The sequence below is a fragment of the Bos indicus x Bos taurus genome, chromosome 18 (genome assembly GCF_003369695.1).
Source record: "Bos indicus x Bos taurus breed Angus x Brahman F1 hybrid chromosome 18, Bos_hybrid_MaternalHap_v2.0, whole genome shotgun sequence".
Lineage (NCBI taxonomy): Eukaryota > Metazoa > Chordata > Mammalia > Artiodactyla > Bovidae > Bos > Bos indicus x Bos taurus.
Window position 1 is genome coordinate 12,627,162 of NC_040093.1, and position 19,852 is coordinate 12,647,013.

The 19,852-nt window shown below is 51.0% G+C and overlaps 2 protein-coding genes across 3 annotated transcripts in view; both read left to right on the forward strand.

The window, feature by feature from the left end:
* The first annotated feature begins 263 nt into the window (after positions 1 to 263).
* On the forward strand, positions 264 to 11,714 carry GPR4 (G protein-coupled receptor 4). Its single transcript, XM_027515452.1, has 2 exons — positions 264 to 389; positions 8,901 to 11,714. Exon 2 carries the CDS (start codon positions 9,757 to 9,759, stop codon positions 10,843 to 10,845), a length of 1,089 nt encoding a protein of 362 aa, XP_027371253.1. The 5' UTR covers positions 264 to 389; positions 8,901 to 9,756; the 3' UTR covers positions 10,846 to 11,714.
* A 2,979-nt stretch (positions 11,715 to 14,693) lies between these two features.
* The window catches only part of OPA3 (OPA3, outer mitochondrial membrane lipid metabolism regulator), a 67,731-nt gene continuing 62,572 nt past the window's right edge, over positions 14,694 to 19,852 (forward strand). The window contains exon 1 of one of the 2 annotated variants that reach the window (XM_027515457.1): positions 14,694 to 15,041. In XM_027515457.1, the coding sequence (XP_027371258.1) occupies positions 14,900 to 15,041 (142 nt within the window). In that variant the 5' untranslated portion in view covers positions 14,694 to 14,899. The remainder of the gene's footprint in view (positions 15,042 to 19,852) is intronic. The other variant, XM_027515458.1, reaches the window with a different exon arrangement.

Below are 19,852 nucleotides of genomic sequence, written 5' to 3' on the forward strand. Positions count from 1 at the left end.
AGGTCTGGGGTCTCCCTAAACCCCCGTCCCACACCTCCCCATAGCTTAAGGCTTGATCTAGTTGGAGTGCGGGGTTGGAGGGAGGGTAAGCAAAGGAATTTATGAGATGGAGGCTTCCAGGCTGGGGACGTTGAAGGACTCGGGGGTGTTTCACCAGCAGGTGAGGTTTCTCCAGAGCTGGAAAGCTTTAGTGGGGTGAAGGGGTTAAGGGGGAGCGACAATGGAGGGGTTAACGGGGGCGGGCCCGGTCCGGGCGGGGCGGGGCCTCAGCTGGTGGCTCTGGCCCGGGGCCGGGAGGAGTCGCCGCCGGGTCCCTGCGCCGCCGCGGATCCCGGATCCCCCAGCCGCAGGGAGAGGCGCCGCCCGCCCCGTCCAGCCGCCACGCGCAGGTAGGCGCCGGTTTCTCCCCGGTCCGCGCAGGTCCCGCGGCCGCCGGCGGCCGCTCCTCCCCGCGCCCCTCGCGGGCTTTGCGTCCCCGCGTCCGTCCGCTGCCTCAGTCTCCCGCGTGGCCTCGGTCCCCGCCCCTCTCTGGGGCTGGCTCTCCCTGCGTCTCCGCGACTGACTTTGTCTCTGGGTCTGTCTCCATCTCTCTGTCTGTCTCTGATGTCTCTCTGGATCTGCGGTCCCTCTTCCTCTGCTCGTGTCTCTCCTTAGCCATCTCGATGTCTCTGTGTTGATATCTTTTATCTCTGCCTCTCCGTGTCTCTCTGTCACTCCGTTTGCCTGGATCCCTGGGTCTTGATGAACTCTCAGTCTATACGGATCTCTCTACCTCCGTCTCCCCGTTTCTGGGCATCTCTTTGCCTTTTTTCTTCCTGTCTCTGTATCTCTCTGTATCCCTCTGTTTCTGTCTCCATGTATCTTAGACCCGGTTCTGGCAACTTCACTCCGTCGTCATCCTTCTCCAACTTTCCCCTGGGCTGAGGGTCTTCTTGGGAGTCGGGTAGGGGGCAATAGGATTACCACCTGGGGCAGGTGGACTTTGAGTACCCCTGTGACCTGGGCTCCCCCTTAACAGAGTCACCCCACTGCTCTGGAGGTCGCACCCACCCCACCCTCCAATTTCAGGAATTCCTGGCTGGGGGAGGGGGTGAACTTCCTCCCCAACTTCCTCCAGTCCAGGATTTGGCTGGGTCACCCATTAACTCCTTATTGTCTCGGCTTCATCCCCGCCCCCCGCCCCCCCAAGCACCCTGAAGGACAGCTCTGGAATTTCTGTGAGGCATCGACTGTGGGATGAATGTCATATATACTCAGGTGGGATGAGGGCTGGGGGATTTTCTGGAGGGCAGAGATGAAGATGATGGGGGCCGCACCCCTCATCACCCCCCACCAGGGCCCTCCACCAGCCACACCTCTCCTGAACTCACCAGTGTGTCCCTGCGAGCTCAGTTGTGGCCAACTCTGCGACCCCGTGGACTGTCCCCACCCGCCAGGCTCCACTGTTCATGGGATTTTCCAGGCAAGAATACTGGAGTGGGTTGCCATTTTCTTCTCCAGGAGATCCTCCCCTCCAGGGGTCAAACCCGCATCTGCTTCTCCTGCACTGCAGGCAGATTCTTTACGGCTAAACCACAGGGGAAGAATTCACCAAGGGCCCCCCAACTCTGTCTCTGTGGTTGAGCTTGACTTCAGGTTTGGGGTGAGGATGGGGAGGTTGTCCTCTCTGGGCGGGGTTTCAGTAGGAGAAAATGAGAGAGATTGATGGGTTTTTTTTGGCGGGGGGAGCTCCAAAACTCTGGGAATCATAGCATCAAGAAGTTAGTGAACTCTTTTTTTTAATTAGAGTATCATCAGTTTTGAATGTGAAGTCTTTGCATGAAAGGACCCAAGTATGTGAGAATGATCTGAAAGGAGGATTGGGAGAGCTCAAACCTTCAAGTTAAAGGTCTTGGGGTATTTGAATCCTTCAGTCCAAAAAGATGGGCTTTGGAATATTGGCAGTTTTCAGTGGTCGCAGTCGAGAGCTCGAAAGTGCTGTCAGAGCCAGCTAGACTAAACCCCCATTTCAGAGATGGGGAAACTGAGGCCCAAGTGTAGAAGTCCCCAAGGTGAGTCAGTTTCAGGCTGGGTTGGGACTCCGGTTCCACTGAAGCCCAAATCCAAAGTACTGGCTTCTTTTGCTGCTACTACCTCAGATTAATGTGGGGAAGGAGGTCTTCACAGGCAACAGGGAAGAATGCCAGGGTGAGTGTGAATGGCTGGAACCCAGGAGGGAGCAATTTTAGAAGCAGAGGAGAGAAAATATTTCTAAAACCATGGTGGTGGAGAGGGAGAGGGGATAAGAGTTGGTTGGAGTGGAAGGGGTGGAATTTCAGAGAAGGAGGGAAGAGAAGAGGGGAAGTGGGGAGAGGGGGCAGCGATTAACTCCCCACTGACTCTGTCTCCTGACCCTCCCCATGAAGCCCACTGCTCCTGCAGGACAGGGCCTATAATTTGGTTTGTGTCTAGACAAATAATAACTCAGCCTCAGCCAGTATGTGATCCAGTGGGGTGGGATGAGACAAAGTTTCTGGGCCAGGTATAGAGAGGCAGCCTGGGCTCTTAGTGTCCCCACCAGGAGGAGAGAATTTAGGGGCCAGGTAAATGTGACTACCCACCCCCTGCCAAAATTGAATTCTTAGTATTTTACAATTTTGCACAATTTTAGAACTTCAGGCTGCTGGAATGTTAAAAAAAAAAAAAAACCGGAAGAGATAAATGGAGAAAAAAGGAAGTGGGGTTCACCATATCTGTAAAAAAGAAAGGGGAAATACAGATAAGTGTTTGCTGAGCAAAGATAATGATCACTGAGAGTTTAATAATATATTATGAAAGTTGTACAATTTTTTTTTTTTTAATCATAGAGCGTTCTAACAATAGAACTTGAGAATCCTGGAATGTGAATTTCCTGGGATATTGGAAACCTAGAGGGTAGGGGTGTGGAAAGCCGCCATAATAATAATAATAGAATGGAAGGAAGGTAAAGCTCTAAAAGGTTATAATAATAGAACAGTAAACCATGGCGTGGACTAACAATAGAATCTGAGGATCTGAGAGCCTTGGGAATCTAGAACATCAGAGGAGTAGAGTCAAGGACCCTCCCTGGTGTCCCTTCTGGGTGGTGTGGGGGACATATGTGGAGGGGATGGGGATCCCTTCGGTAGAAATGGGGCCAGTGGAATGGTCTCGGTGGCCTGACTGTCCCCGGTTCTCGCCGGCCAGCCGCCAAGGCGCCAGGTGGGGAGCGAGGCTCTGTGATCACATTTCGTTCCCCTAATGAGCAGACCTACCGGAGCTGACTGGTCCCCAGGGGGCTGACAGGGGAGCAGGAGCCTTCAGAGGAGGGAAGCGGGGAGTGAGAGAGATGACCTGGAGGCTTCTAGGACAAGGCTGGTGGTGAGTGGGTGCGGGGGCTGTATTACCTCTCCCTCTTGCCCTTTCAACCCCCTACCCCCAAGCCTTCAGCCTTGCTGGACTGAGAAGTCGCTTCTGGAGCCTGGCTTGAGCAGCTAAGACTGTGCAAAGTGGGGTCAGGGGTCTGACAGTCCTTTCTGTCTCCCCACTATCGCTCCACATTCCCAACTTATCTCTCTTCCCTGGCCCTCTGGGAGGGACCAGCAGGGACCAGGAGGGAGCGGGGGTGTGGGGTTGGGGGAGAGAGTGCTGGGCAAGGGAGTCAGGTGATGGAGGGGCATGCAAGACCCCCGAGATCACTTGCCTTCTGGTGGTGAGAGAGTCTGTGGGGTTTTCAGCAGAGTCTCAAAGAGGGCTGAGAACCCCAGAAAGACTTGAGAAAAAATTACAAGAGTGCAGGGAGGGAAGAGAGAAAACATTCTTTTTTGTTAAGAACTAGCGATCTAGGCAGCCTTGACACGTCATGTGACTTAGACAGCTAACTGCCTTGTGGCCCTGGGCCTCAGTTTCCCCGTCTGTATCAGGTAGGAGTCAAATAACCTTGTGCCCACAGTTGTGGCATATAGGTTTATTGCATTGTGGAGTTCTAAGAGTCTGCCATTCCATGCTATCTTTATATGTGGTGGGGTTGATGTTGGGCATATCTCAGGTAGGGGAGAAGAGAGGGTTGAATGCCCCTCCCCCCACGCCTAGCATCCCCCAAGAAGCAGGTGGGTTGAAGTAGAGGGACCGGAGGAGGAGGGAGGGGCGAGTGTCCCCTGGAGGAAATTAGCAATGGGAAGTACATTTCCTTTGTCTGCAGGAAATCAGTCTCCGGCCTGTGTACCCACCCCAGCCTCAGCAGAACTGGGGGGTTCTTGAGAGGGTGGGACAAAGGGAATTTCTCCAGGCTCACTGCCTCCTTCCGTTATGAACTGGTTCATTTCTCATGTCAGCTCCCCAGTGCCTGTGGAATAGTAATAATTGTTCAAACACTGCACAATTTATAGATGATATCACCTCTACCAAGGATTTTGTTTCTTTCTTTAAAATTCATTTTCTTTTTTAAATTGAAATATAGTTGATTTTGGCGCTGTTAGATAGCATCACTGACTCAATGGACGTGACTGTGAGCAAACGCCAGGAGATGGTAGAGGACAGAGGAGCCTGGCGTGCTGCAGTCCATGGGGTCACAAAGGGCTGGACACGACTTAGCAACTGAACAAGAACAGTAGTTGATTGACAGTGTTATGCCAATCTCTGCTGCATGGCAAAGTGACTCAGTTATACACATTCTTGTTTTTTAAATATTCTTTCCATTATGGTTTGTCACGGATGTGGAGTTAAGAAAATATTCACACCCAAAAAATTGTTCATAACCTATAAGTTGAGAGTTACATTTTACTGGGTGGGAAGTTTTAGGACTTCAAGCCTGGGAGATAGCATCTCAAGTCACCCTGAGAAAACATGCTCCAAGGAGCCAGGTTATATAGATGTTTTGCAACAAAGGGTGGGTAGTCTGAACATCGGAAGATTGTTGTCAATTAAAGAAAACCAGATATCCCAAGTTGAGGGAATTTAGCGCTTTTCTCTGTATTATGGGAAGATGCCAGAGTCTGGGCTCAGTGAAATCATTCCTTTGATAGGCACCTCAGCTATCTGGGGCCAGTATCCTGTGTTTTCACATCCTGAGCTTTCTGGGGGTGGGGGGGGACTCACCACGGGGAGTGGTTGCAGTCTGATGGCTGCTAGATGGCAGGTATTCTTTCCTTCCTGAGTTCCCTCAAGGCTCACCAGCTCACCATCCATTGTGGCCACAGTTGCTGGTGACTGTGACATCCTCTTTTACTGATACGGCAGGAAATATTTCATTTCTCACAGGATATTGAATATAGTTCCCTGTGAATAAGTTGGGAGATGTTTCATCCTCTTCAATTTTCTGTAAGTTTGTATCAAATTGATATTTTCTTCTGTGTTTTTTTTTTGGGGGGGTGGGGGAGGGGCCATGCCATGCAGCATACAGGATCCTAGTTCCCCAAATCAGGGATCAAACCCACAGCCTCTGCAGTGGAAGCCAGGAGCCTTAACCACTGGACCACCAGGAAGTCCCAAAGATTTTTGTATCTGTGATGCAACTGATATAAAAGTTGTGTCCCACCTCCCCTTCATGCAGAAGGAGAAACTGAGGCTCCTGCTGCTGCTGCTAAGTCACTTCAGTCGTGTCCGACTCTCTGTGACCCCATAGACGGGAGCCCACCAGGCTTCCCTGTCCCTGGGATTCTCCAGGCAAGAACAGTGGAGTGGGTTGCCATTTCCTTCTCCAATGCAGGAAAGTGAACAATGAAAGTGAAGTCGCTCAGTCGTGTCCAACCCTCAGTGACCCCATGGACTGCAGCCTACCAGGTTCCTCCATCCATGAGACTTTCCAGGCAAGAGTACTGGAGTGGGGTGCCATTGAGGCTCCTGAAGGAGAAGTAATTCCCTTGGTCTTACAGGCTGAAGGAGAGACCCAGGGCAGAGAGAGAGAGGTGTTTTGAGTGATTTGTTCTGGGCTGGAGGAGGGGTGGTTCAGTTCAAAGGGAGGGACCGGATTGTACTGTTCCAGTCGGGAGCAAGCCCCCTCCCTCCCATCTCCACAGGATCCAGGAGTGTCTGTGAGTCTGGGGTGGGGGCAGCTCTTCTGTTGCGGAGGACCCCACAGCGGGTAGGACTTACTAAGCGGGACTCAGCCCTGACCTTTCAAAGTCAATTATGCAGCAGAGAGAGCCTGCCCTTTTCACTTTTTCCTTCCTCATCTCTTTATCTCTGGGACCCTGCAGGGACTCGCTGGAGCTTGAAGTGGGGGGTGCTGCTGCCTCAAGGGGAGGTGGTGCCTGTGTGGAAGCAGTGGCTGACCAAATGCCTGTTCCCTCAGCCAAAGGCATTTATTGAGTGCCTACTGTATGCTGGGCCTGTCCTGGGTGCTGGCGAGAGCTACAACAGTCAATATACAGTCCCTGCCCTCCCGAGATATCCACTCAAGACAGACAGGCAGACACAAACAGGATGCAAGGTGATGTGAAGAGAGTTGTTTAGTCGCTCTGTCATGTGTGACTCTTGCTCAGTCATGTCTGACTCTTTTGCGACCCCACGGACTGTAGCCCGCCAGGCTCCTCTGTCCATGGGTTTTCCCCCAGGCAAGAATAGTGGAGTGGGTTGCTGTTTCCTTTCCCAAGGGATCTTCCCAACCCAGGGATGGAACCCTTGTCTCCTACGTTGGCAGGCAGATTTTTTTTTTTTTTAACCATAGAGCCACCAAGGAAGCACTGGGACTATGGATAAGCATATTTTCATTTTTCATTTGTGCCTTTTCTAAATTTCCTTGAATAATGACAGATTTCCCTCACTTCTTGAACTTCCAAGTACCCAATCTATTCAGTCTATCCCTTTAACATCAACTTCATAGCCATTGCCTCTGTCCTGACTCAGTCCTCTTTCTTGCCTTGACTTTTACAACAACCTTTTCCAGCTGTGAATAAACTAACAAAAAGCACCTCACAGACATGTGTACCTCTCTCCCACCAGCCATCTATGATGGCAGAAATCATGTCTTATTTATATTTATCTCCAGTGTTCAGTCCTATGCGGGGCACAGAGGAGGCACTCAGATGTTGGATGAACTGAAGTTCTCCTCAAATAGGATGTAACCTCCTGGAAAAGAAGAGCCCTATCTTGAGATTCTGTGATCTCTGTAATTCCTCCACACAGAGTGTGTGGGTGTGGGTGGGCAGGACTGTGGGTACAGAGGGCCGCCCTGAGGAAGTGATGGAGATATAGGAGCTAGTCCTAAGTAGATCTGAAGGAAGGACAGAGGTGGTGAGGCTGGAAAGAAGGTCCAGCCTTGAGTCTGCTGAGGGGGAGGGAGAGGTGGGTATGAAAGTCAACTAGGCTGCAGAGGCTGGGCAGGCAGTGCCTTGTCATCTGGGGAAAGACTTGGGATTTTGTCCCAAGTCCATGGGGAAGTTATTGGAGGATTTCAAGCAGAGAAGGATTTAATAACAAGAGCTGACTGACATGTTAGAGAGACCTGCCTGGCCGCCACATGGGGCCGCCACGTGGGGAGTGAGTGGAGGGAAGCCAGAGTGGCAGGCAGGAAATCCTCAGGGAGGCTCAACCGTAAGGTCCAAGCCAGTGGTCGTGGTGGAGCAGAGTGGGCAGCGGCTGGGGTTTTAGAGACACGCGTGGGCACAGAATTTAGTGTGGAGGTTAGGGAGAGCCCAGAGCACTCTCCCATGGGAAGACACTGCTCAGGCACCGGGGAGGTTCCCGTGAGCCTGCTGGATGCCTTGGGTCTCATCCCTTCCCCTCTTTGGCCCCTCGGTTTCCTCATCTGTCCTACTGAGTCAACCACTGGTTTTCAAAATGTGTCCTGGGGACTCTTCAGAGGTGGACTTCCTCCCACCACCTCCTTTTATCTAGAGCACAGAGTAGCTTCCCCTTTTCACTGTCTTAGATGAGGTTTCCTGTTGAGATATGTTTTTTTAAAAAGTGGTTCCACAGCCTACAAACTGATGCAAACCGCTGGATGGAATGGCCTCTAAAGATGCCTCTACTTCAGGACTTCACTCCCATCCTCTTGGGGGCTGACAGTGGTCCAGGGCTTGGTCCAACACTGTCTTTTTCCCTGTGCTTAAAGATCTCCCCAGGACCAGGGCACGACAGGCCCAAGACTCTCACTCAGGGAAGTCAGAGGGAAGCGGAAAGAGACAATGAAGGGGGTGGTCTCTGAGGGAGGGGACTCCTGGCACTGCCCCTAGGGCTCCCCCTTGGTCAATTGAGTTCTCATAACTTCCCTGCCCCAGCCCCCTGCAGCTATGCTTCCATGGGCTGTCAGACCAGGGCCCCTTTCTGTCCAATTATTCTTGGGTGAAAACTGACGTTCAGGCTGGAGAAAGGAGGCGAAAGCCAAGATTTTCCCCGCTCCCGTTATCAGGACCTTGGATAGGTCTCTGAACCTCTCTGTGCCTCAGTTTGTCAAATAGGGGAGTAACAGTACTTTCCTCATAAGGTTCTTGAAAATTTTAAACTCACATCCATAAAGTGCTAAAGACAAGATCTGCTATGTAATAGGACTCAGAAAAACTTTGGTTGTTATTATCACTACCATCATCATCATTGTCAAGAATTCAGTGCCCTGGGTTAAGAGTAGGAAGCTGATTCTATCACTGTCTTGCTGTACATCCTTGAGGGGAGTGACCCAGCCTCTCTGGACCCTGTCTCAATGTTTATGATATGATAGGTGAGACTAGTTCAGCATTTCCCAAAGCATGATATGAGACTTGTGCCAGTTTTATATGGTTTCTTGAAGAAAGTTTTAAAGAAACAATTAGGGAAAAAATATAACTGACATCTCAAATCTGTGTTTTCAGTGATCTGTTGCTTAGATTAAGCATCATTAAGGGGCCTACCCTCTGGAGCTCACAGAAGGGTGTGGGGAACAGAGGGAAGTCCCTGACACCTCTCATGACAGTTCTCTTTCCCCACAGGTACCGCAGTCAGCTTTGAACTGTGAAGCAGGGCCACCTTGTCTTAACTGCTCAGCCCCCACCAGGACCAAGCTGGAGCCCCTCCCATGTCCCTTTAAATTTCCGGTATTGGTAACCTGGTGCTGATAGAGCCCTTACTCACCACCTTCCTGTTTCTTTAAAACCCTTCCCACATTCCCCAGACTGAGTCTTCTCTCTCTTTCATCCCTCATAGGACACCCCCCTTTTTTTGTAGTCTTCGCCTCTTTGGTTACCTCCCTTATTTCCATATTTCTTACTGGGGTCCTAGGAGGTGTCAGGTGTCAGCACCCCCATCCATCTGGCCTAGTCTCCTCTGCTCCCAAACTGTGAACTGCCCTATCTCAACACTACCGCATACATTTCCTGCGTCTTCTAGTATATCTCACCTCACTGTTACTTCAGCATAGCCACGCTTACTTTCTACATCCTCCACAAATCTCTGTCTCTCACCACTGCCCACTGATGCCTTCACCTCCCGTATAAACACTCCCCTTGGTCAATCGTGTGTTACCCCAATACTCTCCCATTTATACTCTGGTTGGGTCTATAAAACCTCCTTGACAAAGCTCGTTGTTAATCCTGCCACCCCCAAACCTCCCTCCTGTCGTAATTCTATCCCTTCTCCAACTTTTCTCTCTGAAGCCTCTGTCCTTCTCTGCCCAGTCTGGCCCACAATTTTCAGTCCACCTCATCCTCTAACCCCGTGAACTGCCTCCCACCATGTTCCCCTGAGCCTCCAAGGAGGGGGCTCAGGGGGGCCTGATGGCCTCCCGCCCCCCGTGGCCCCAAGCCCCCGTGGGCCAGGGGAAGCACCCTGAAAGACCCAGTGCCAAGGATGGGCAACCGCACGTTGGAGGGCTGCCACGTGGACTCCCGCATGGACCACCTCTTCCCGCCCTCCCTCTACATCTTCGTCATTGGCGTGGGGCTGCCCACCAACTGCCTGGCCCTGTGGGCCGCCTACCGCCAGGTGAGGCAACGCAACGAGTTGGGCGTGTACCTGATGAACCTCAGCATTGCTGACCTGCTGTACATCTGCACGCTGCCACTGTGGGTGGACTACTTCCTGCACCACGACAACTGGATCCACGGCCCTGGCTCTTGCAAGCTCTTCGGGTTCATCTTTTACACCAACATCTACATCAGCATCGCCTTCCTGTGCTGCATCTCGGTGGACCGGTACCTGGCCGTGGCCCACCCGCTGCGGTTCGCCCGCCTGCGCCGTGTCAAGACAGCTGTGGCCGTGAGCTCTGTGGTCTGGGCCACGGAGCTGGGCGCCAACTCGGCACCCCTGTTCCATGACGAGCTCTTCCGCGACCGTTATAACCACACCTTCTGCTTCGAGAAGTTCCCCATGGAGGGCTGGGTGGCCTGGATGAACCTCTACCGAGTCTTCGTGGGTTTCCTCTTCCCCTGGGCGCTCATGCTGCTATCATACCGTGGCATCCTGCGGGCTGTGCGGGGCAGCGTGTCCACTGAGCGCCAGGAGAAGGTCAAGATCAAGAGACTGGCCCTCAGCCTCATCGCCATTGTGCTGGTCTGCTTTGCGCCCTACCACGTGCTCCTGCTCTCGAGGAGCGCCGTCTACCTGCGCCGCCCCCGGGACTGTGGCTTCGAGGAGCGTGTCTTCTCGGCATATCATAGCTCGCTGGCCTTCACCAGCCTCAACTGCGTGGCTGATCCCATCCTCTACTGCCTCGTCAACGAGGGCGCCCGCAGTGACGTGGCCAAGGCCCTGCACCACCTGCTCCGCTTTCTGGCCAGTGACAAGCCCCAGGAGATGGCCAATGCTTCGCTCACCCTAGAGACCCCGCTCACTTCCAAGAGGAACAGCATGGCCAAAGCCATGGCAGCCGGCTGGGTGGCAGCTCCGCTCGCCCAGGGGGACCAGGTGCAGCTGAAGATGCTGCCCCCGGCACAGTGAACCTCGAATTCTGCAGAGCCCCCACTCCTCCGGTCTAATCCCCCACTCCCTTCCCTTCTGGCCCAGTGTATGCAAATTGTATGTAAATAAGGCCCTGTTACTATTCATAAAATGTAAGAAAATAGGAAAACAGTGAGGCTGATGTGTCACTGACCAGCCATCATCCTCTGCCATGACCCCCCATGATAATTCAGTAGAACTGTGCCAAGCCCTGTGCTGGGTGGTGCTAGTGACCCAGCAGTGACAAATGGCGGCCCTGGCTCTGTCTTCACGGCTCCTATTCCAACGGAAGAGACAGATCTATCCCGGGAGGGTGATGCTCCAGAGTGGGCAGGGCTCAGACAGGGGAGCCTAGGGGCCGGGGGAACCCAAGAGGGCCTCTGTTGCAGTCTGGGGGATGGAAAGGGCTTCCTAGAGGAGGGGACCGATAGATTAAGTTTCCAAAAGGCAAAGACAAAGAAGTTAGGATTATTTCCAACAAGGGAGTAAAAGTCTGTGATTCAAGGGGAAAGTGGAGTATTGAACAATCACTTGTGTCTTGGGAAGCCCCTGGTCATATAGAGTAGAGAGAGAGCAGGACAGAATATTTCAGAGTTTGGAGATAAACAGATTTTTCCAAGTCAGGCCTGAGGAGGAAGAGGGAGTGTGTCAGAACCCAAATAAAGGGCCACTGGCCAACTATCTGGAGGAGCAGGGAGCAGGATAGGCTTGGGAACAGGGCTTAGGACAAGAGAAGGGTATTCATTCATTCAAGAGAGATTTATTTATACCTGTACTGGCCAGTATAAACAGTGACCAAGACAGTCCAGGCCCCGCCATCATGGAGCTCACAGTAAATGAGTAAATAAAGATAAATATTAAATTTGGAATCAAAGGACTTCCTTGGCAGTCCAGTGGTTAAGACTCCGCACTTCCACTGCAAGGAGCACAGGTTCAGTCCCTGGTTGGTGAACTAAGACCCCATATGCTGTGTGGTGCAGCCAAAAAAAAAAAAATGGAATTGGTAAGGGTAATGGAGCAAGATAAAGCCAATTGAGAGGACAGAGAATGATATGGAGTCTGATCTAGATCAGGAGAGTGGGGAGGGCTCGCTGAGAAGGGGGCATTTGAGAAAAGACCTGAAGGAGGCGAGGGATCAGATGGGAGAGGGCTGCAGGCAGAGGGGACGACAGGTGGAAAGTCCTGGAGTAAGAGAGCGCCTGCATTTCGAGGGCCAGCAAGTACACACAGCAGTGTGGTGGGAGCAGAGGTGTGGGAGGACATTAAGAATGGAGATGAGACAGGTAGGGACAGGGGCCAGTGTCCCAGAGCATTGTGAATCCATGTGAGGGCCTTGCCTTTTATTCCAAGGTATATGGGAACCACAGAGGGGCTCTTAGCAAAGAACATTTGGGATTGGCTTAAATGTTAACAGGAGTCCCAGGCTGCTGAGTGGGGAACAGAATATGGGAAGTAAAGGCAGAAGCCAGAAGCCCAGGCAGGAGATGCTGACAGCTGGACCCGGGTCAGGGTGGAGCAAGCAAGGATTGGTGTCAGCTTTCGGATTTCTCTTGAAGGAATCCAATGATGGAAGAAATACAAGGCCCTGTGGGATTGTGTAACCCTAGTCCCTTGCCCATCCTGGGAAAAGGGTGACCAGAGGACCTGAATTAGAAGGAACTCTGGGAATGATCCCAGGCGCTATTCACCAGAGAGGCCAAGTGATTAGCCCAGGGTCGCACAGCCGGTGAGTCAGTGCTGAGACCATCCTGGGTTCCCTTTCCCCTCCCCGCCTCTGCCTCTGTTCCCACGCCCCAGAGTGGCCAAGGCTGCTGCCCTGGCTAACGGCGTTCCCCTCCCTCCGCTGGCCCTCAGGGGTCAACCAGGAATGGCTGTCCTTCCAGAACCAGACTGGAGAGCAGGAGGAGGAAAACACCCAGCTCTGTAGGCCTTGACCCCTCTGGGTATGTAAGAGGCTCCAGGCTAAGGAGATGTGAAGCCTATACACACACACACACACACACACACACACACACACACACACGGGCATAAATACACCCTTGCCCCGAAAGTTCCCAGGAGAGGTTCCTGAGAGAAAGAAAGAGGAAGGAGGAGGGGAATGAGGGGGGAAAAAAAAGAACTTAATGAGGACAACTTTTTTGCAAGAGGAGGGTTGGGTCACTGAGATGCAGGAAGTTGGGGCTCTGGTGTTATGGGAGAAAGAAAAGAGGGAGGCCTGGGATCTGGTGGTTGGCTGGGGTGGGGGGGGTGTTATAATTTTCCCACCCTGTCTCATTGCAGTACAGCTACCAGGATGAACATGTAGGGAGCCAGAAACTTTCTGAACATGGGCCCCTTGGGGAATCGGATGAAAGCTTGAACACTACCCCTCCACCAAATGCTCATTTCCATTCATTCAACAAGTATTGAGCACCTACTGTATGCCTGAAATTGTTCTAGGAGCTGAGGAAACAGTAGTGAATTATACACAAAAAAATCATGTACAAGTTTAAAAGTTTCCTAAATGCATCAAGTGGAACCTGAGCCCCACTCCCAAGTCGGTTCTTGGACCCCAGGCTAACACCCCTAAGAATTAGGAGAAGACTCTAGGCTGGGACTCAAGAAACCCAAGGGGTTTCTCTCCTGATTACCCATGGAACTCTGGATAAATCCTTGTGAAGTCTCTGGCCTCAGTTGGTCAGTCTGTAAAATGGGGGAGTGGTTGGTTCCCAGTGAGTGGGTGATGGATCTGGAATAGGTCCCAAGCTCCTTCACACCTTCAGTCCAACAGGGATCCTGGAGAGGAGTTGTTTTCATGGAGTCTTGGTATTCTTAGTAATTTAGAATATCAGGGTTCATACATGTCAGTATCACCATTATCTCAGATGGAGAAATGGGAGTCCATCAGGGCCAGGAAAGTGACAAAAGCCACACAGGGAGTCAGAGCGGTTGCCGAGGAAAGCCCTGGGTCCCCCGACTCTGACCTGAACGTTTGTTTCCTCCTGTACACAACTCTGCTCTTTGGACTTTCCCTCGCCCTCTGCCTCTTCGAGAATCTCTCAGTTACCCATTAGCACTCCACCACCCAGGCATTTCTCTCAGACGAACTTGTTTACATGATTTTGCTCCCCGCTGGGTAAGGGATGACAGTCTGGGACATGTTCTTTAAACTCCTTCCTGAGCCAGCTCCCTAGGGACCCTCCTCCCCAACAGAGGAAGTGGACCTGCTTGAGAACGGATAAGTTTATTAGCCAAGAGGCTGGGCTATCAACCTCTCCTGGCCGAGGGACCTCGTGCCACTTCCCTGGCCCCTTTTTAGGCCTGTTTGTCAGTTACTTGGGAAAGGGTTGAAACAGCTGTTTCTGGAGATGAAATGAACCCTCATGCTCAAGTTAGCAATAACAATGCTAATACCTGTGCAGTTATAAGGGCTGTTTGTTGGGTGATTCGCATCATTCTAAACACTTAACATAGTTCACTCGTTATGTATTTATCTTCAAGATTCTCATGCAAACCTCGTAACAATCTAATAAGGAATGTGCCTTCTTATGATTTCTATTCTGTAGATGGGAATGCTGATACTCAGAGAGGTTAAGTCACTCGCCATACACAGCAGGTAAACCGCAGAGCTGGGATCTCACTACAGGTTACCTGGCTAGTTTCTCACGACCAGTGACAGCTCTAAACTGAGAGAGAAGGTGCATTTGGAATGCCTGAGCCCTAACTAGGACTAATTAAGACTGCTCTTTTGGAGAAGCCGCGCAGGTACGCCACGTCACGGAGGAAGGCGATGACGTCAGCCGAAGCGGGCGTGGGAACCCATATAGGCTACAGCAGCCGTTTAACGGTACCACCCTCTGACAGCCTCACTTCCGCCGTATATTTGCATATTCATAGGAGCGGACGTCGGAGCGTCAGCGTCTACGCCGTGACGTCATGGACCGCCCCAGCGGTTCCCCCGGGGCGTACGCACGTACGTACGCACGCACGGCGACGAGAGGGCGGGGGAGGAGGGAGCGATCTGAGGCGCCCCTCCCAGTCAGCAAGGTTGCGTGTTCCCCTTGCGACCGCCAAGATGGTGGTGGGCGCGTTCCCTATGGCGAAGCTGCTATACTTGGGCATCCGGCAGGTCAGCAAGCCGCTTGCCAACCGCATTAAGGAGGCCGCCCGCCGAAGCGAGTTCTTCAAGACCTATATCTGCCTCCCGCCGGCTCAGCGTGAGTCTGACCCCACGTCCCTCCAACCTTTCCATTCTCTAATCCTTCTCAGGTGGTTGCTCAGGAGATGGGCTTCTGTTCACAACCAATCACAGCCCGAACCGGCAGAGTCTTGACGCCAATAGGGAGGGTTCCTTGAAGAGGGGCATACGAATAGCCCAATAGTAAGAACGGGCATGGGGTGAAGGGCGGTACAAAGTGCCCGCGCTTGATTTGGGAATATTAGCCAATAGAGGAAAAGAGCGCGAGAAGATTGACGTCTAGACGAGCCAATAGTGTGGGCAACGGGAGTGATTTGGGCGGGGCATGCCAGGACTGAGAGGACCAGGGGAGAGCTGAGGAAAAACTTGACCGGGTCATTTGCCAAACCATCCTTGTGTGGCATCATTCCTCAAACGCCACCTCGTGCCTCAGTTTCCCTCCCGTCCTGGGAAGTCAGGGGTGCTTTTTTCATCTGTTTATGTCATTCGTTTGTCCCAGTTGGACTCCGGGGAATAGGCCTAGGTTAGGGGCGTGGCTCCGGGCAAAGTCTGGAGTCCTGACATGGGAATTTGGCTAAAGGAGTCATTTTAACTAAAGTGGACATTCATCCGTCTATTTATTAATCCACACATACACCATATTTGTTCTTCCATTCATTCAGTAGACAGGCCGTTCTGGCTTTTTGCTGGGCTGGGAGACACATTTATGATCCATCGTTGTCACTCCAGAGCGGACAGGATGGTGCCAACTCCAGAGCTGAGAGACCTCCTGACCCAGGGGCGTGGGGTCGGGAAAGCTGTCTAGACTCTGGAGGAAGGCTGCCTGAGCTGAGATCCGAAGGGCATAGTAAACATTTAAAATACGGGCTACTGTGAGAAGATGATCTATGTGCTAGGGGCCTGTGGGAGCAAAGAATAAGGAAATTTAACCTAATTTGCTAGGTCAGGGAACCACCATTAATCCAGCTGGTACTTCATTTGGTTGGTGTTTTCTGAGTGTCTACCCTGTGATTGGCCTTGTGCTGGGCAGTGCTGGTGAAACAGCAGGAATCAAGCCAGCCCTAGTCTGTGCCCTCGAGGAACTCACAGTTGGGTGAGGACAGGCCCATCCTTCAAGGTGATGACCCAGAGTGGGCAGAGCTTGGATAAGGAAGCCCACTGGACACTTGACCTGATGTAGCATTCAGGGAGAGCTTCCTGGCAGAAAACCTCTGGGCTGGGAACTGAAGGGTGAGAAGAATGTCAGCAGACAGCACAGGGACACGGATAATGTTGAGGGACAGGGAGGAGCGTGTGCAAAGGCCAAATGGTTAAGGGAACCACACTTCTTTTCTTTACAAGTTTGGATGCCTAAAATTTGCTTTGCAGGGCCTGGAATTCTTAATCTTTTGGTGTTTGGTCGGTTGTCTGCCAGAGTTGCAGATCTTAGAATGGAGAAATGTTGGATTTCAGTTACTGAAGTGCTTTCCTATAAGCTTTCTCATTTGACTCTCACACTGTTTTGTCCCCATGTCAGGGAGGGGAAATGACTCCCTGCAGTTTATCAAAGAGAAAACTAAAGTCTTGAGAGCAGAAGAGAATTGCTGAGGTTACACGTGGAGTCTGGGCCAGACTTAAACCCTGGCCCTTTAAGGCGGGACTTAAACCCTGCATTCTGGATTCCCAGAACTGGTTTCTGTTTCCTGCCACTGCCTTTCTCCCAGACACCGTGGGATGTCTTAGTGTTGTGGTTTAAAAAGCAGCAACTTGAGTCAAACTGACATCGGTTCCAAACTGGGGTCCCCCCCTTCTCAGCCAGGTGATTTTGGGCAGGTCACTAACCCCTCTGAGGTTCAGTTTCCTCCTCTGTACAGTGGGTATTATATAATAGTGACATTTAATGGGCACTCACTTTGTGCCAGGCAGTGTGCTAAGCACTTCACAGCATTAAGTCCTCACCAATTACTCTGAGTTAGACACTGTTATTATTCCTATTTTGTGTATATGCTGCATATGCATTTATGCTATAAATAATACTTATCTCATCCTGTTGTTGTGAGGAGTAAGTGGATGTAAAATGGTAGGTCAGTGCATGGCTCTGAGTTGTGGCTGTCGTGTAGATGTTATGGATACAGCAGAGAAGAAAAAGCAAAACATTTTGTCTTCAGGAGACCTTACATTCTCAGCTTTGGGGGAAAGTCAGACAATAAAGAAAGCAGTAAAGTGTGAAATATATTCGATAGCACAAACTGCTCTGGAGAAAACATCAGGGATGCAGAAGGAGGAGTATTTGGGGGACGGTTGTGAAGTTTAGATAGGATTATCAGGGTGACCTCATCGACAATATGAGGAGAGGAGGGAGCCAGCAGTGCGGGTGTCTGGGGGAAGAGCTTTCTCACCCGAAGTCTCCACACCTGCCAAGGCCCTGAGGTGAGCACGCACCTGGCATGCTTGATGAACATCGAGGAAGCCAGTGTGGCTGAACAGAGGGACAGAGTAGAGGCTGAGGGCTGAGCAGGTGGCGGGAAGGGGGCAGATTGTGCAGGGCCTGTGGACCCCTCTGAATGGCTGGGACTCACTGGAGGGTCCGAGCAGAGGAGGGACCGGATCTGAGACCACTTTTCAGTGATCCTTTTGGCAATCATAGAGTGAGAGTGGTTGCAGGGAGGAGATGACTACAGGAGTCCAGGTGAGTGGGGAAGTCACTTGTCCACTGCCTCACACTCTTTCTCCAGCAACTTCTTTCTAAAATTTCACACTCCCAGAAAAGTTGAAAGAAAGAATGGTATGGTCATCGGTTATATGCCCTTCAACCCCTAGTTCGCTCTTATTAGCTTTCAGCAGATTTGTTTGGTCTTCGCCATCATACATGAATGTATACACACAGTCTTTTTTTTTCCCCCTGAAAAATTTGTAAATAAGTCTTGGACATGGTTCTAAACTCCTAAATATTTCAGCCTGTATTTTCTAAGAACACGGAACCAGTATCACACCTGAGAAATTTAGCATTGATAACAATAATATTGGTGACAATATTGTTTAATATACAGCTTCTATATAATATATAGCTCATATTCTGGTCCCCAAAATGTCCTTTTTAAGCTGTTTATTATTTTTATTTTTAATCTAGTGTCAGCTCAACAATCATGCACAGCATTTGATGATCATGCCTCTTTAGTATCCTTTAATCTACAGCAGGTTTGGCAGTCTGGCCCAGTGCCTGTCTTTGTAAATAAAGTTTTATTGGAACAGAACCATGTCCATTTGTTATACGTTGTCTGTGGACACAGAGATGGATTTCTATGGTCCACAAATGTGAAATGGTTACTCTGTGGCCCTTCACAGAATAAGTTTGCTGGCCCTCCTCTATAACAGTATCCCTGTCCTTGTGACGTTGACTTTGGGGTAGTTGTTCCATAGTGTCCTGCAATCTGAGGTTTTCTGATCGTTTCCTCTGATTTGATTCACGTTGAGCATATTTGGCAGGAACACTTCAGAACACCTAAGGACATCACCTCAGGGGGTTCCTGATGTCTGTTTGTTCCTTCATTTGTGGTGGTAACTTGGATCCCTTGGTTAAGGTGGTGACCACTAAAAGAACCTTTCTTTTTCCCCTTAGTAATGAATAAGCAGTAGATTTATTTGAAAGGTAGCTCCAGCAGGATTTCCTGTGGATGGGGTGTGACAGGCAGTCTGGTGGAGGGGCAGGCTGAACAGAAAGCACCAGGAGCTCAGTGGGGGGACAGGTTTGGTTGGAGATGCTGTTTGATGTTGGAATGCACTGACGTATCAGATTTACGCTTTTTGAATTATGTTGTTGTATTGTCTTCATACTGCTAACTGCTGTTCACCATGGCCCCTGACCCAGGCAACTGAAGTTTTCCAGCATTATGGCTACTGTGTGTTCTCCCGGGTCAGGCCTCCCGAGCTGACCCACACATACAGCGACTGTATCTTTGGCTAAGATTCTTTAGACACAGAGGGTGGGCCTGGCCATGCGTCTCCTCACAGTAGAAGCTGGAGGAGTAGGTGTGTCTGCCTGCGAAAGAACAGTAAATGCACGAAGCATAAATCATCGGTGACGCACTGTGCCGAGGAGGCAACGATCTTTTTCAACCAAGATTTCTTGGGGAGAGAAAATAAAAGAGGGCAGTGATGCCAGGCAGGTTGGGGCCATGCCTACAAAGTGCACTGTGGGAAGAGCTGTGGGAGGTTTCTGGGCAGTGGGAAAATTCCAGTGTGTTTCCACTTAGGCCTTTGGAGAACACTGGTTATTTTTCCAGTTTGCTACCCTGGTGGGCAGAATAATGAGCCCTCCCCTGCCCGGAGATGCCCACATCTTAATTCCAGGAACCTGTTGAATGTGTTACCTTACACGACAGAGGAACATTATTACGTGTATGATTGAATCAGGTATTTGAGAAACGAGAGTGGCCTGAATTGTACAGGTGGGCCCAGTGTCCTTGTAGGTGAAAGAAGGAGACAGGAAAGACATCCATTTGAAGATGGAGGAGGGAGCGTGAGCTCAGGAATGCAGGTCCCCTCTGGAAGCTGGGAAAGGCAGGAAAACAAATTCTTCCCTACAGCCTCTGGAAAGGAGCTCTTACTTACTGACAGAGTGTAGCCTAGTGAGAACCATTGCAGACTCCTGACCTTTGAAACTGTGGATAACAAATGCGAGTTGTTTTAAGCCACTGCTTTTGAGGTCATTTCTTACAGAAGGAATAGGAAACTAATATGCCAGGTAATTCTTTCAGGCGACTGGGAGAGTTTTTTCAGAAGAGCTCAGCTCTGTGGTCGTTCTTACAAGTTTTGGCTTTGGAGTTGGTTTTTGTTTTCTTTTGCTTACAA

What these genes read in the sequence shown, in the direction of transcription:
- GPR4 (XM_027515452.1), top strand. Translation starts at nt 9,757, where the DNA reads ATGGGCAACCGCACGTTGGAGGGCTGCCACGTGGACTCCCGCATGGAC.